Below are 16,001 nucleotides of genomic sequence, written 5' to 3'. Positions count from 1 at the left end.
GTACACTCCACAGAGCTGGGCTTTACGGAAGAGTAGCCAGAAGAAAAACATTTACTTAAAGAAAAAAATAAGCAAACACGTTTGGTGTTCGCCAAAAGGCATGTGGGAGACTCCCCAAACAGATGAGACTAAAATTGAGCTTTTTGGCCATCAAGGAAAATGCTATGTCTGGAGCAAACCCAACACCTCTCATCACCCCGAGACTACCATCCTACAGTGAAGCATGGTGGTAGCAGCATCATGCTGTGGGGATGTTTTTCATCGGCAGGGACTGGGAAACTGGTCAGAATTGAAGGAATGATGGATGGCACTAAATACAGGGAAATTCTTGAGGGAAACCTGTTTCAGTCATCCAGAGATTTGAGACTGGGACGGAGGTTCACCTTCCAGCAGGACAATGACCCTAAGTATACTGCTAAAGCAACATTTGAGTGGTTTAAGGGCAAACATTTAAATGTCTTGGAATGGCCTAGTCAAAGCCCAGACCTCAATCCAATTGAGAATCTGTGGTATGACCTTAAAGATTGCTGTACACCTGCGGAACCCATCCAACTTGAAGGAGCTGGAGCAGTTTTGCCTTGAAGAATGGGCAAAAATCCCAGTGGCTAAATGTGCCAAGCATATAGATACATACCCCGAGAGACTTGCAGCTGTAATTGCTGCAAAAGGTGGCTCTAAAAGGTATTGACTTTGGGGGGGTGAATAGTTATGCACGCTTAAGATTTCAGATTTTTTGTCTTATTTGTTGTTTGTTTCACAAGAAAAAATATTTATCATCTTCAAAGTATGTTGTGTAAATCAAATGATACAAAAAAAAATCTATTTTAATTCCAGGTTGTAAGGCAACAAAATAGGAAAAATGCCAAGGGGGGTGAATACTTTTGCAACCCACTGTAAATTAGCTTTCAACCTGATGAAAGCAGCATGTTAAATGATCGTGTTTGCTAGACATGGGGATAGCTTGATTAGAAGACTGCTGAGTGGAGGCAAATAACACTGCTCATTGACAGCTTCTGCATCATAAGTGACTTGTGGCCTACAGTCAGGTATATTTTGGTACCCAAATTTAGCTCTAACATCCTCTAACACAGTACAGTAATTGGTGATGGGAGATGATTACATTGTGTATATAGCAGCAAATGTGGTTTGTTTCATTTTACTATAGGACTGTGCATTCATTGATGCAAACCTGTCTGTACTGTAGGAGCTAACCAAACACAACGAGTCTCTCTGGACCATAGTAGTCATATTAATTTGGTTGACCATTATAGAGTCTAGAGTCCATAAACCACAGGGACATCTATTGATTACCTTCGTAGAGCTGGGCATATTGCGGAAATCCAGCAGCCCGCAGCCAATTACAAGCTTCTTTAGCCTCCAGTTCTGAAAAGGAAAAAATATAACGCATAAAGATACACAGACAGATGTATTGTACTACAGTTACAACCTAAGTATGTCTTCTAAATGAAAAGTTAGGTGTTTGCTATGACTTGACTTGTTACATAAAGCCAAAAGTTCCGCAATAGTTTCACTATACATATTCCTCCAACCAGATTCGGAGAGCCTGATAGAAGGCAATTATGATGGCCAAATGAAAGACCCCAATGCACAGAGGCAAAGCCGAGGCTTATCTATCAAGTTGGTTTATCATTTTATTTGGCTTTACAACTTGCCACACTTTAACAATACTCTCACTACTGGTACATGACATTGGCTTGACACAGGCAAAAATTCATAGAAACTAAACACGTCTGTAAGACCTCATCTGGGTGGGATATGTGGATGCACTGATATTACTGCCTCTGGTAGATTGTCAATGTGGCCTTTTAGCAATAAGGTTGGTTCAGATAACTACCTGGCAACATACGAGGTAAATAGAACATATTTATGAGGTCTGAACACAAAATTCTAATATGTGAAGAACATATCCTCGGAAGGGTACAAATGAAGCCCATCATGAAATTCAACCCATGCTTTGAAAATTCAGAAAATGGTTAAGATGGTAAAATTGTACATTCATCTTCCTGCTTAGTAAATATTTAACTAGTAGCCTACAACGTTGGATTTTTAATGGAGAGACAATTGATAGATTGTGTGTGTGAGTACCTCGCTCTATATGAAGATAGTTTATCTAAAAGGTAATGAATGGACATACAATAACCAGTGAGCCTTTCCCACAAAGACCTCTTGCATCAGTTTACTGTACTATAGACTACTCTGTATGTTTGACTCACGTCTAAATTGTCCCTCTCTTTTCCTCTCCGGGAGACTCCACCTCCTTATGACATTCCTTAACTCCCATACACCCAGAGCTCCGACTGGATATCATAACTGAGGCCTGTGTTCTCAAGCACTGTGCTATCCACCAGGGAAAGCCTGAAACTCCAGCAGTAAAAGAGAATTTGTGAAATAGGTCTTCGCAACACCAACTTCCAGAAGGTATAGAGCGTTATCTGAACAATTGCCAAATTACCAGTCTACTCAGTTATTCAGAACATCACAATTGATATCAAAGGAACATGAACTAAATCTGTGTGGCCTATATCATTATTGAGATGATGAGTATAATTGTAAGGAACCTCTCTTTAATTCATGAGTTCCAAGCTGAAAGACCTGTAGAGTGAGCTGTGTGGGTCCCCGGGGAAGCCATGCTTCCTTCCCATGCAGATATCTCCTCCCTAACTGCCCTACCCTACAGCAAACTGGCTCCAGGAAAAGGCCAGTTGTGGCCTATATGCAGACTCATTGGGATTACTCATTGAATACATACTCAAACAGTACAAGCCACCCACTGAAACTAAAATAGCTACATGACATACACTTCTACCATTGAGACTTGGTTAGCCTCATGCCTTCTTAGTTCATGGGTTTCTATTACGTATTTAAGCCAAACCAACAGAATCCTCTCTGCTTTGAGGTCAGTAAGCAACATGATTAATTTCCAACAGGAAAGTCAAAACCTAAGACACCCAAGAAGAAAAACAAAGAAACTACTACAGTGACTGACGTTTAGAGGAATCCCCCATTGGTACTGTATGTCAGAAAGCTCCATCACTGCAAAAATAGTATAATATTCCATATCCTTCCTCTCATCTCTAAAGATCGACTGTCCCTCCCCTGTAATCAGTCAGAGAAGCAGCAGGAAAGCTGTTGAAACTTCAAACAGATTTGCCTTGAGGAAAGTGCAGCATCCTGACCAGCGCTACCATCTGGTTTTCCTTCTCTACGGTTTTCATTTGAGCCCCCTGCCAATTGGAGTCTAGCCCTTCCCTCATGCTGAAGCTTGAAGCCGACCACTGAACATTGACACCATCAGATACCTGAACAGCTGAGACTTGGGCAGTATTAACAAGTCGTCATTCAGAGCTCCTTACAAGGGAACACTGATCATGTTCTCCTCTGACTTCTGCACTTCACTGCCGCCATCAACAAGCTTAATTAAGTATATAATATGGATGCCATACTGAATTTCTACAAGTGATGATTGAACTCCTTAAATTGCTAGCAGATGTTTACAAAAAAATAAGGGGATTTGCTGCATTCCTGTAAATCATATTACAGACACTTCAACAACAGTCTTTTCATTCATCAGCACTTTGAAAGTTGGACAGAAGGTGACGCAAAGCATTTTTATGAGACTTGTTGCTATGCTTGATTAGACTGTGAGTTTTGACCAGTCACGTTCTATAGATTTTATGACTGTTGTGTCTGAATGTAAATGTGGCTGTCTCTTCAGGGGTTGGGGGTGAACAGAAGGGAGGACTATCGTTCTGGGGGTGAGAGGTGAGCAGGAGGGCTGCCTGCCTATCTTTCTCCTGCCTGCCTGTCAAGTTGACTTGAAGGTTAGACAGGGAAGACCTGGTTCTCTATGAGGGAGCAGAGTGCTGCCTTTTTATCAAGAGTGAAGTGAAGGTTAACCACAGAGCGAGCTGTTGTTTCCCTGTCTGGGTGTGAGGTGAGCAAAGGGGCAGAACGGTCGGTGCCTATCTCTGGGTTGGGTTGGGGGAGAGAGTACTGATCAGGAGAGGTGTCTGTCTCTCTGGTGGTGGAGGTGTTGCTTCTGTTTAAACTCCTCATCTGAGGAGAAGATGGTTTGACACCACAGAGAAGAGAGAGAGCCATGCGGGGCAGACTGGGGTAGGATGGATGGGAGGCTAATGGCCGACAGGAAATCCCCAGCACTGGGAGGGAGTGTTGACACAAAGGGAGACGTTTATACCACAGAGTGTCCTAAGGTGCTCTGCATATTTTATAATATAGTGTGTTCTCTGTGCTGCTGAGGGCATCAATTACTATATAACCAATCGTTTACGTGCTATCTAATGATCATGTTCTTCTCTGACTGCTGTACTTCTCAGGGGAAGTTCTGAGGACTATTAAAACCAGAAAATAAATTAGGCAACATTGTGATTGACCTAAAAAGCCTTGCTGTGGTTCAAGGTCCCCATTCTTCAATGTATTACCTAAAAATCTACAAATAGAAGAATGAAATGCGTGTGCCTTTTTTCATACCATTTATATTTGATACCATTTTATACCTTTAAAAAAATCTAACTTTCGATTTCAAACAACTTTTATTATTCACTGAATTAATGCAAATGTTATTATCAGTACTTCACCATAAACACAAGAAAAACACAGTGGTCCAAAGATAGAGAGGGGATATTCTCTCAGTGACCACAAATCCCTGTATTCCCATTTCTCTTTCAAAACTGAATAATTGGTATTGTTCGCAGGAGATGTAAGGCTGCCATTGTTTCATACCCAACTTTCCAGTGGACGGCTAAGCTACCACAATGCAAGCCATTGATCACCAAGGGTTCAAAGCCCACACGATCAACAAGTCTTACTGTACATTTCCATTTGATTAAAATTCCAGCAGGATTCAGCGTGTGTGGTGACATCAGGAGTTCAAAGGTCTCATTCTCTCGACACAGTAGATGGCTTTAACATTATGGTTAGGCATATAACATGATAATATATAATTAGCATAAGGTTCAAATCTGCTTAATTGTTCACTACAATGGGCTTTAAAAATGAATCAGAATGTATTTAGAAGTAGATACAGCTGTATAATGACTCTAAAAATATAATTTCTTTAGAAGACAGAACATGATGTTTTTCAAAGCACATCATAACCTTTCTAAATCATACCTTTCATTCTATGTTTTTAATTCTTAATCAGTAAAATCTTAATAGATCTTTCTGAACTTTTTTTAATAAGAAGAAATCAATCATATGCTCTAAATTGTCCCTCTCTTTTTCTCTCCATGGGTCTCCATAATATACTGACATGTAAATAAACTAACTAAAAATAAGATCATATTTTCAGAAAGGATAAGTCTCATACTCACCATTTTTTCCGAGCAGTTGCTGAAACTTAGTCCGACCACTCATTAACAAATAAAAAGGGAATTGAAGCCCAAAACACTCAACAGTAGCCTGGTGGTGGAGGTCAAAACTTTACAGATTCCATAAGTGATTGAGAGTTAGTTACAAAAATCCAAGAAGAATAGTTTCAAGCAGGCAAAAGAAACCAAGCAAGGGAACTGAAGCCAGGGATTCCAGTTATCGCTACTTTTCTATATGCGAACAACTGTACCAGCCTAACAGAACCTGCCCTTCATGACCCCATTCATGCTGAAAACCATCTGGTTCCTCTTGAACAACTGTCCCACCTCAGACACCCCACCCCCCTCCAGGAAGGCCATACCATTTGAGCTAGTGGGGGGGGGTGAATTACAAGCTTTCGCAAACTCTAACACAGCCCTAAAAACCACAACTTTAATACAGAAAGATGATTCAATTTCTTCCTTTCAAACTATAACTGATTGCATAATTATAATATGTTTTATTCCTTTTACTTAACTACCCTAAATTTAGGCCTAAAACTGTTTCCCTGGCTGTCCTTTCAGAGCTTCAGTAAATAACTTTCTTGTTTAACTTCTAAAATCTATGACACCTCTGAAATAATTATTTATTTCAACTATTTAAACATATCTCTGAAGCTGTCACAAATGTTATCAAACCAAGGGGTAGGAACTGTAGGCTGTGTGAGCTCTGTTCACACAGCAGACTTGTTGAAACAAGCCAACAAGCCAGATCTGAGGAGAGGAAACAATATACAGTGCCTTCAGAAAGCATTCCTACCCCTTGACTTACTCTACATTTTGTTGTGTTATAGCTTGAATTCAAAATGGATTAAATATTTTTTTCTCACCCAATCTACACACAATACCCCATAATGACGAAGTGAAAACATGTTTTTAGACATTTTTGCTAATTTATTGAAAATGAAACACAGAAATATCAAATTTACATAACTATTCACACCCCTGAGTCAATACTTTGTAGAAGCATCTTTGGCAGTGATTACAGCTGTAAGTCTCTAAGAACTTTCTACACCAGGATTGTGCAACATTTGCCCATTATTTTTTTCAAAATTCTTCAAGCTCTATCAAATTGGTTGTTGATCATTGCTAGACAACCATTTTCAGGTCGTGCCATAGTATATTTAAGTCAAAACTGTAACTCGGCCACTCAGGAACATTCACTGTATTCTTGGTAAGCAACTCCAGTGTAGATTTGGCCTTGTGATTTAGGTTATTGTCTTGCTGAAAGGTGAATTTATCTCCCAGTGTCTGGTGGAAAGCATGTGCTTAGATCCATTCTGTATTTTTCCCCCCTCAAATACTCCCCAGTCCTCAACGATTATAAGCATACCCATAACATGATGCAGCCATCACTATGCTTAAAAGTATGGAGTGTGGTACACAGTAATGTGTTGTATTGGATTTGCCCCACATTTTTTTGCAGTATTTAACTTTTTTTTTAATTAACCTTTATTTAACTAGGCAAGTCAGTTAAGAACAAATTCTTATTTACAATGACGGCCTACACCGGCCAAACCCGGACGACGCTGGGCCAATTGTGCACCGCCCTATGGGACTCCCAATCACGGGAGGTTGTGTTACTGCCTGAATTCAAACCAGGGTGTCTGTAGTGACGCCTCAAGCACTGAGATGCAGTGCCTTAGACTGCTGCGCTACTCGGGAGCCACTCAGGAGTATTACTTTAGTGCCCTGTGGCAAACAGGATGTACGTTTTGGAATATTTGTATTCTGTACAGGCTTCCTTCTTTTCACTCTGTCAATTAGGCTAGACTTGTGGAGCAACTTCAATGTTGTTCATCCATCCTCAGTTTTCTCCCATCACAGCCATTAGTATGTGTGGTGTACAGAGATTAGGTAGTCATTCAAAAATCATGTTAAACACTATTATTGCACACAGAGTCCATGCAACTTACTATGTGATCTGTTAAGAACATTTTTACTGCTGAACATATTTAGGCTTCCCGTAACAATGGTGTTGAATACTTATTGACTCAAGACATTTCAGCTTTACATTTTTTATTCATTTGTAAAAATGCCAAAAAACATAATTCCACTTTGACATTATGGGGTATTGTGTGTAGGCCAGAGACCAAAACATCTAAATTGTATCCATTTTAAATTCAAGCTATAACACAACAAAATGTGGAAAAATTCAAGAGGTGTGGATACTTTCTGAAGGCACTGTACATCCCTGTCATGTACGACTGGGAAAACATCTGGAAATCACAAAAACCAAGACAAAATACACATACTATTGTTCAAGATAAAATGGTGCTTTCAGCACTTGTATCATCATGTTACTGGCTCAAATAGCCGACCAATCAGCCTGTTACCAACCCTTAGTAAACTTCTGGAAAAATTGTGTTTGACCAGATACAATGCTATTTCACAGTAAACAAATTGACAACAGAATTTCAGCGTGCTTATAGGGAAGGACACTCAACAAGCATAGCACTTACACAAATGACTGATGATTGGCTGAGAGAAATTATGATGATAAAATGATTGTGAGGGTTGTCTTGTTAGACTTCAGTGCAGCTTTTGACATTATCGATCATAGTCTGCTGCTGGAAAAATGTGTTTTGGCTTTACAACCCCTGCTATAATGTGGATAAAGAGTTACAGGGGGTGTTCTTTAATGGAAGCCTCTCAAATACAATCCAGTTAGAATCAGGAATTCCCCAGGGTAGCTGTTTAGGCCCCTTGCTGTTTTCAATTTTTACTAACGACATGCCACTGACTTTGAGTAAAGCCAGAGTGTCTATGTATGCAGATGACTCAACACTATACACGTCAGCTACTACAGCGACTAAAATGACTGCAACACTCAACAAAGAGCTGCAATTAGTTTCAGAGTGGGTGACAAGGAATAAGTTAGCCCTACATATTTCTAATATTAAAAGCATTGTATTTGGAACAAAACACTCACTAAACCCTGAACCTCAATTAAATCTTGTAATAAATCCAAGTTTATCACTTTAAAAGGCTAATTGATCATTAGAAAACCCTTTTGCAAGAGTTGCAAAGAAAAAGTAATATCTCAGACTGGAACAATAAAAATAAAAGATTGAGATGGTCAAAAGAACACAGACACTGGACAGAGGAACTCTAGTCCAGCATCCCGGAGTCGCCTCTTCACTGTTGATGTTGAGGCTGGTGTTTTGCGGGTACTATTTAATGAAGCTGCCAGTTGAGGACTTGTGAAGCGTTTGTTTCTTAAACTAAACACTCTAATGTACTTGTCCTCTTGCTCAGTTGTTCACCGGGGCCTCCCACTACTCTTTCTATTCTGGTTAGAGCCACTTTGCGCTGTTCTGTGAAGGGAGTAGTACACACCATTGTATGAGATCTTCAGTTTCTTGGCAATTTCTCGCATGGAATAACCTTAATTTCTCAGAACAAGAATAGACTGACGAGTTTCAGAAGAAAGTGCTTTGTTTCTGGCCATTTTGAGCCTGTAATCGAACCCACAAATGCTGATGCTCCAGATACTCAGCTAGTCTAAAGAAGGCCAGTTTTATTGCTTCTTTAATTAGAACAACAGTTTTCAGCTGTGCTAACATAATTGCAAAAGGGTTTTCTATTGATCAATTAGCCTTTTAAAATTATAAACTTGGATTAGCTAACACAACGTGTCATTGGAACACAGGAGTGATTGTTGCTGATAATGGGCCTCTGTACGCCTATGTAGATATTCCATAAAAAATCTGCCGTTTCCAGCTACAATAGTCATTTACAACATTAACATTGTCTGCACTGTATTTCTGATCAATTTTATGTTATTTTAATGGACAAAAATGTGTTTTTCTTTGAAAAACAAGGACATTTCTAAGTGACCCCAAACTTTTGAACGGTAGTATACACAGAGAGTGTCACGAATCCCGCTTCCTGAGTCTGTTTTTGCCTGTGTTCTGTCCTGGAGTGTTTTTTCCGGTGTCCTGGAACGCACCCTGTCTGGTTGCCGGGCGACGTAGCTAGTTGGAGGATCTCTGAGTACCCGCACCTGTACCCCATCAGCTATCTGCACACCTGGTCCTGATCATCACCCCTCCACTTCATAAGCGCTGACCTGACATCCATTCCCTGCCGGATCGTTAGCCATGAACAGTATGTTGTGCCAGCGTATCAGCCTCCAGTTTGATAGAGTTTGTTTTGTTGTTTTGTACGTCTTGCTTGCCTTGATCTTACCTCCGTTTTTTCTGTCTACAGTCATTCACCCGGAACACTCATCCCATCCCTACCTGGTCGTCGGTGACTTCAGTTACTTCCTTGGATCTGCTTACTCAATTCCATCAACTCACCTCCGCTGCCCGCTCCGCTACTTGGATTTTTCTATCACTACATTTAAACTTGTAAATAAATACTTACCTTCGTCTTACTCTCCTTGTCCTGGTCTGCTTCTGGGTTCTACTTTAGAGAACCGTGACAGAACGATCCGGCCCGGAATGAACCCAGCGGACCTGGACTCCGTTCGACATGCCATTACCCATCAGGGGAAGATATTGGGACAACACAGCACGGCGCTACAGGAGATAGCGATTTCAGTCCAGAACTTCTCTGCTAGCTTGGCGAGTATCCAGGATCAGCTCAGTTTGCCGGCGGATTCTCCACCACCTGTTTCACCCCTCTCACCTGCCGCTTCTGGAGCGGTTTCCTTCCGTGAGCCCAAGGTACCGACGCCTGATAAATACGAAGGGGATTTGGGAAGATGCCGTTCATTTCTTATGCAGTGTGGTTTAGTGTTTGATCTGCAGCCCCACTCTTACGCCACAAACAAGGCTAGGATAGCTTTTGTTATTGAATTGCTGCGTGGTAGAGCTTTGGAATGGGCTTCAGCTGTTTGGGAACAACAGGACACCTGCATGGCGTCATACCAGGAGTATGGAGAAAGCTTTTTGACCATCCAGTCCGAGGTAAGGACGCAGCTAAGCGGTTGTTCTCTCTTCGCCAAGGAGCTCGTTACGTGGCAGACTTTGTGATTGAGTTCTGGACATTGGCTGTGGAGAGTGGGTGGAATGAGGAGGCACTACAAGCGGCTTTTTACCAGGGATTGTCGGAGAAACTCAAGGATGAGCTGATCTCCTATCCGGAGCCTTGTGACCTGGACAGTTTGGTCGCATTATCTATTAGGGTGGATAACAGAGTTCGAGAGAGAAGGAGGGAGAAGCAGTGGGTCCGGTCCAATCAATCAGCTACTCGGTTACCATTCGGGTCAGGAGGTGGACCAGAAGGTGTTAATCATGTTTCCTCACACGGGATTAGTGGAGGAGTCCTGCCGCCAGATCCTGAACCTATGCAAGTGGGGCGGCACGGGTTAACTAAGGACGAGCGCCAACGTAGACCAACAGCTGCCTCTACTGTGGTAGCTCGTGACATTACATCTCCGTTTGTCCTCAGCGCCCGTTAAACTGCTCGGCTCGTTAAGTTTGGGAGGTTTGTTAGCGAGCCAGTTTCAACCTCTCAAGAGCCCTGTCAGACCTCGTTTTCCTGCTACCCTCATAAATAAGAATCAGAGTTTAGCGATTAACGCTTTCATCGATTCAGGTGCCGATGACAGCTTCATTGATGCCGACTTAGTGGAACAGTTGGGGCTTTCCAAGGAGCAATTACCGGAAGCCATTGAAGCAACCACTCTGAACGGCAGTAGTCTGGCACGGATCACTATGAGGACTGAACCGGTTAAGATGTTGTTGTCGGGGAATCATTCAAAGGTTATTTCTTTTTTCATTTTGCCTTCCCCCCATGTTCCTCTGGTTCTTGGATACCCCTGGCTAAGAGAACACAATCCCTCGTTCGATTGGGTGACTGGAAAGGTAACTAGTTGGAGCATTGAGTGCCATGCTAACTGCCTCAGGACTGCCTGTTCTCATGCTGTCCCCAGTCGGGTCAGTGAGTCTGCTCCTCCTGATTTGTCCCTGGTTCCTGAAACATATCACGAGTTGGGTGAGGTGTTCAGTAAGCAGAAGGCTCAGTCACTTCCTCCCCACCGACCTTATGATTGTACGATTAATCTGTTCCCTGGAGCTGCCTTTCCCAAGGGACGGTTATACAGTATCTCTCGACCTGAGCGGGAAGCCCTGGAGACCTACATAAAGGAGTCTCTTGCTGCAGGTCTCATTCGTCCCTCGTCATCACCCCTGGGAGCTGGATTTTTTTTTGTGAGTAAGAAGGATGGCTCTCTTCGACCGTGTATTGATTATCGGGGGTTGAATGATATTACGGTCAAGAACAAGTACCCCCTGCCCTTGATGAGCTCCGCTTTCGATTCTTTACAGGGTGCTACTGTGTTTACGAAGCTTGATCTACGCAATGCGTATCATCTGGTTCGGATCAAAGAGGGGGACGAGTGGTTGACTGGGTTCAATACACCTATGGGACATTTCGAGTACCAGGTGATGCCGTTTGGACTTTCCAACGCTCCAGCAGTGTTCCAAAGTTTGGTGAATGACGTGCTGAGGGATATGATCGGTCTGGTTGTGTTCGTTTACCTGGATGACATCCTGATTTTCTCCAAGGAGCTTTCCAGCCACATCCAGCATGTTAAGCAGGTCCTGCAGCGGTTATTGGAGAACCGTCTGTTTGTGAAGGCAGAGAACTGTGATTTTCACGCCCACACTACATCCTTCCTCGGGTACATCATCTCCAGGGGTGAGATCAAGATGGACCAAGAGAAGGTTCGGGCGGTTCGGGATTGGGCCCGGCCCGGTACGAGATTGCAGCTCCAGAGATTCCTGGGATTTGCGAACTTCTATCGGAGGTTTATCCGTGATTACAGCCGGGTGGCCGCCCCTTTAACTGCTCTGACGTCTTGCACCAGAATTTTCTGTTGGACTCCTGAGGCAGACCGAGCATTTCTGAACTTGAAGAGCCGATTCACCAACGCCCCGATTCTCTCTCAACCTGACACTTCCCGTCAGTTTGTTGTTGAGGTGGACGCATCTGATGTGGGGGTGGGCGCCATCCTGTCCCAGCGTAGCTCCACTGACGGTAAACTCCATCCCTGCGCCTTCTACTCTTGTCGTCTTTCACCAGCTGAGAGAAACTACGATGTGGGTAACCGGGAGCTTCTCGCTGTGAAGCTTGCCTTGGAGTAGTGGCGTCACTGGTTGGAGGGAGCGGAGCAACCGTTTGTGGTCTGGACTGACCACAAGAATCTGGCTTACGTGCAATCGGCTAAACGTCTCAACTCCCGTCAGGCCAGGTGGGCTTTGTTTTTTGGACGCTTCAATTTTTCCCTGACGTTCCGACCTGGGTCGAAGAATGGCAAGGCGGACGCCTTGTCCCGGATGTTCTCCAAGACGGAGGAGAGTGGGGCCAAGACTGAGACGATTATTCCCCAGAACCTTGTCGTGGGAGCCGTTACATGGAGGATTGAGGAGGAGGTGATGGCGGCCCTTCGGACGCAGCCCGGCCCCGGTAACGGTCCACCCGGTCGGTTGTTCGTGCCTGAGTCGGTCCGTTCTGATGTCCTTCAGTGGTCCCACGCCAGCAAGATAGCTTGTCACCCTGGCGTTGCCCGGACTATGGCGCTACTGCGCAGACAATTTTGGTGGCCTGCCATGGGAGAAGATACCCGGAGGTTTGTTGCCGCTTGTCCTGTTTGTGCGCAGAATAAGAGTACCAATCGGCCCAGCTTTGGGCTTCTTCACCCCCTACCTATTCCCCGGCGAACTTGGTCGCATCTGGCCCTGGACTTTGTCACAGGGTTGCCCTCTTCTGTTGGGAACACGGTCATTCTGACCATTGTGGACAGATTCAGTAAGTTCGCTCACTTTGTCCACATCTCCAAGCTTCCATCTGCCACTGAGACGTCCGAGATCCTTGTTAGGGAGGTTTTCAGGGTCCACGGATTGCCCAGTGACATTGTTTCTGACCGTGGTCCTCAGTTTACCTCTGCTGTCTGGAGATCTTTCTGTTTGGCCATTGGAGCTACAGTCAGTCTCACATCTGGTTTTCACCCCCAATCTAATGGTCAGGCGGAGAGAGCCAACCAGAAGATGGAGTCCACGCTGCGCTGTCTTGTCTCCTCTGATCCCACCTCTTGGTCCTCTCAGTTACCCTGGGTCGAGTATGCCCATAATACTCTCCCTTCATCTGCAACTGGGATGTCTCCCTTCCAGTGCCTGTATGGTTACCAACCTCCCTTGTTTCCTTCTCAGGAGAGGGATCTCTCGGTTCCCTCTGTCCAGGCCCACATTCGTCGTTGCCACCGGACCTGGCATAGGCCCAGGAAGGCCCTCCTTAGAGTTTCGGACCGGTATCAGATCCAGGCGAATCGTCGCCGTATTCCTGCTCCTGCTTATACCGTCGGAGATAAGGTTTGGTTGACAACACGGGATCTTCCTCTACGGACTGAGTCGAAGAAACTGTCACAGAAGTTCATTGGTCCGTTTGTGGTAGAGAGAATCATTAATCCTGTTGTGGTTCGACTCAAGTTGCCTGCAACGCTTAGAGTACATCCCACCTTTCATGTCTCCTGCCTCAAGCCGGTTCTCCTCAGTCCTCTGTTGCCCCCTCCTCCTCGTCCTCCTCCCCCTCGGACGATCGGAGGTGGTCCTGCCTACACGGTGCGCCGCATCATGGACTCCAGACGGCGGGGTCGAGGGTTCCAGTATCTTGTGGATTGGGAAGGATATGGTCCAGAGGAGAGGAGTTGGATTCCTCGGCGTCAGATCCTTGATGCTGACCTGCTTCGTGACTTCTATCGCCTTCACCCTGGCGCTCCGGGTAGTACGCCCGGTGGCGTTCGTCGGAGGGGCGGTATTGTCACGAATCCCGCTTCCTGAGTCTGTTTTTGCCTGTGTTCTGTCCTGGAGTGTTTTTTCCGGTGTCCTGGAACGCACCCTGTCTGGTTGCCGGGCGACGTAGCTAGTTGGAGGATCTCTGAGTACCCGCACCTGTATCCCATCAGCTATCTGCACACCTGGTCCTGATCATCACCCCTCCACTTCATAAGCGCTGACCTGACATCCATTCCCTGCCGGATCGTTAGCCATGAACAGTATGTTGTGCCAGCGTATCAGCCTCCAGTTTGATAGAGTTTGTTTTGTTGTTTTGTACGTCTTGCTTGCCTTGAACTTACCTCCGTTTTTTCTGTCTACAGTCATTCACCCGGAACACTCATCCCATCCCTACCTGGTCGTCGGTGACTTCAGTTACTTCCTTGGATCTGCTTACTCAATTCCATCAACTCACCTCCGCTGCCCGCTCCGCTACTTGGATTTTTCTATCACTGCATTTAAACTTGTAAATAAATACTCACCTTCGTCTTACTCTCCTTGTCCTGGTCTGCTTCTGGGTTCTACTTTAGAGAACCGTGACAGAGAGCTAATATTAATATGTCAATCTCTCCTGGCTGAAAGTGAAGGAGAGATTGACTTCATCACTACTTTTATTTATGAGAGGTATTGACATGTTGAATGCACCAAGCTGTCTGTCTAAACTACTGGCACACAGCTCGGACACCCATGCATACCCCACAAGACATGCCATTAGAGGTCTCTTCACAGTCCAGAGTCCAGAACAGACTATGTGAGGCACACAGTACTACACAGAGCCATTACACATCAAGTAACTGATGCAAGCAGTAAAATTTAGATTTAAAAAACACCTTATGGATCAGCGGGGACTGTGAAGCAACACAAACATCGGCACAGACACAGACACAGACACAGACACAGACACACACACACACACACACACACACACACACACACACACACACACACACACACACACACACACACACACACACACACACACACACACACACACACACTATACATACACATGGATTTAGTACTGTAGATATGTGGTAGTGGTGGAGTAGGGGCCTGAGGGCACACAGTGTGTTGTGAAGTCTGTGAATGTATTGTAATGTTTTAAAATTGTATAAACTTCCTAAATTTTGCTGGACCCCAGAAAGAGTATCTGCTGCTTTGGCAGCTAATGGGGATCCATAATAAATACAAATACAAATACTTGACATCACTCTTGGGGGTGTTTGTGTGGGGTTTGTGGGGTTAAATGACATACTGAAATACTGTCTGCAGTCTTCTTCACATCATTTTCCTTCTACTTGTTTTGTCCCTGTCTGTACAGTATCTTTGCCATTTGAGAGGTCAAGCTCAAGGCCAGCGGACCTAGCTGTTATCGTATTGTAGAGCAAAACAAGTTTAACCTTCAACCATCCACATAAAGCTTTGAAATAGCACACTATATGATGGCATACTCTTCATAACTGTTTCCAGATAAGCTAAATCTACCCGAGGAAAGGCCATTAGGGCCTGATATTCATGATCAGATCAAAGTTCAGAAGCAGTTTGGAACTTTCTCTCTTTTCATTTTCCATTTCTATGACTAATCCATGACAGACATTTCCTTGCATACCGGCAGATGGGTTCAGAGGGAGATATGGCCTTCTGGGAAACTACAGTGAATATGTAACACAGACAGCAAAAGGAAAAGGTGTGGTACAGAAGAGCTGACCTCTCAGGAAATGAGTTGTTAGAGGAGGCTGGTAGACTAGAACATGTCATAATGTCATAATCTTCCTAAACACCGGTCTGCTTCTCTGATCTTTTTCTTTGCGTAATTAAACCTTACTTT

General features: G+C 44.1%; 1 protein-coding gene across 2 annotated transcripts in view; it reads right to left on the bottom strand.

Moving 5' to 3' along the window:
* The window catches only part of stard8 (StAR related lipid transfer domain containing 8), a 44,947-nt gene that overhangs the window by 22,000 nt on the left and 6,946 nt on the right, over window positions 1–16,001 (bottom strand). Inside the window, exons 1-2 of one of the 2 annotated variants that reach the window (XM_071334558.1) lie at window positions 5,355–5,663; window positions 1,312–1,383 (exon numbers count right to left, since the gene is read on the bottom strand). In XM_071334558.1, the coding sequence (XP_071190659.1) occupies window positions 1,312–1,383; window positions 5,355–5,397 (115 nt within the window). In that variant the 5' untranslated portion in view covers window positions 5,398–5,663. Of the gene's footprint in view, window positions 1–1,311; window positions 1,384–5,354; window positions 5,664–16,001 lie in introns of those variants that run through there. The other variant, XM_071334557.1, reaches the window with a different exon arrangement.

This window comes from Salvelinus alpinus, chromosome 1 (assembly GCF_045679555.1).
Source record: "Salvelinus alpinus chromosome 1, SLU_Salpinus.1, whole genome shotgun sequence".
In the NCBI taxonomy this organism is placed as follows: domain Eukaryota; kingdom Metazoa; phylum Chordata; class Actinopteri; order Salmoniformes; family Salmonidae; genus Salvelinus; species Salvelinus alpinus.
This window is presented reverse-complemented; position numbering and strand designations above follow the sequence as displayed.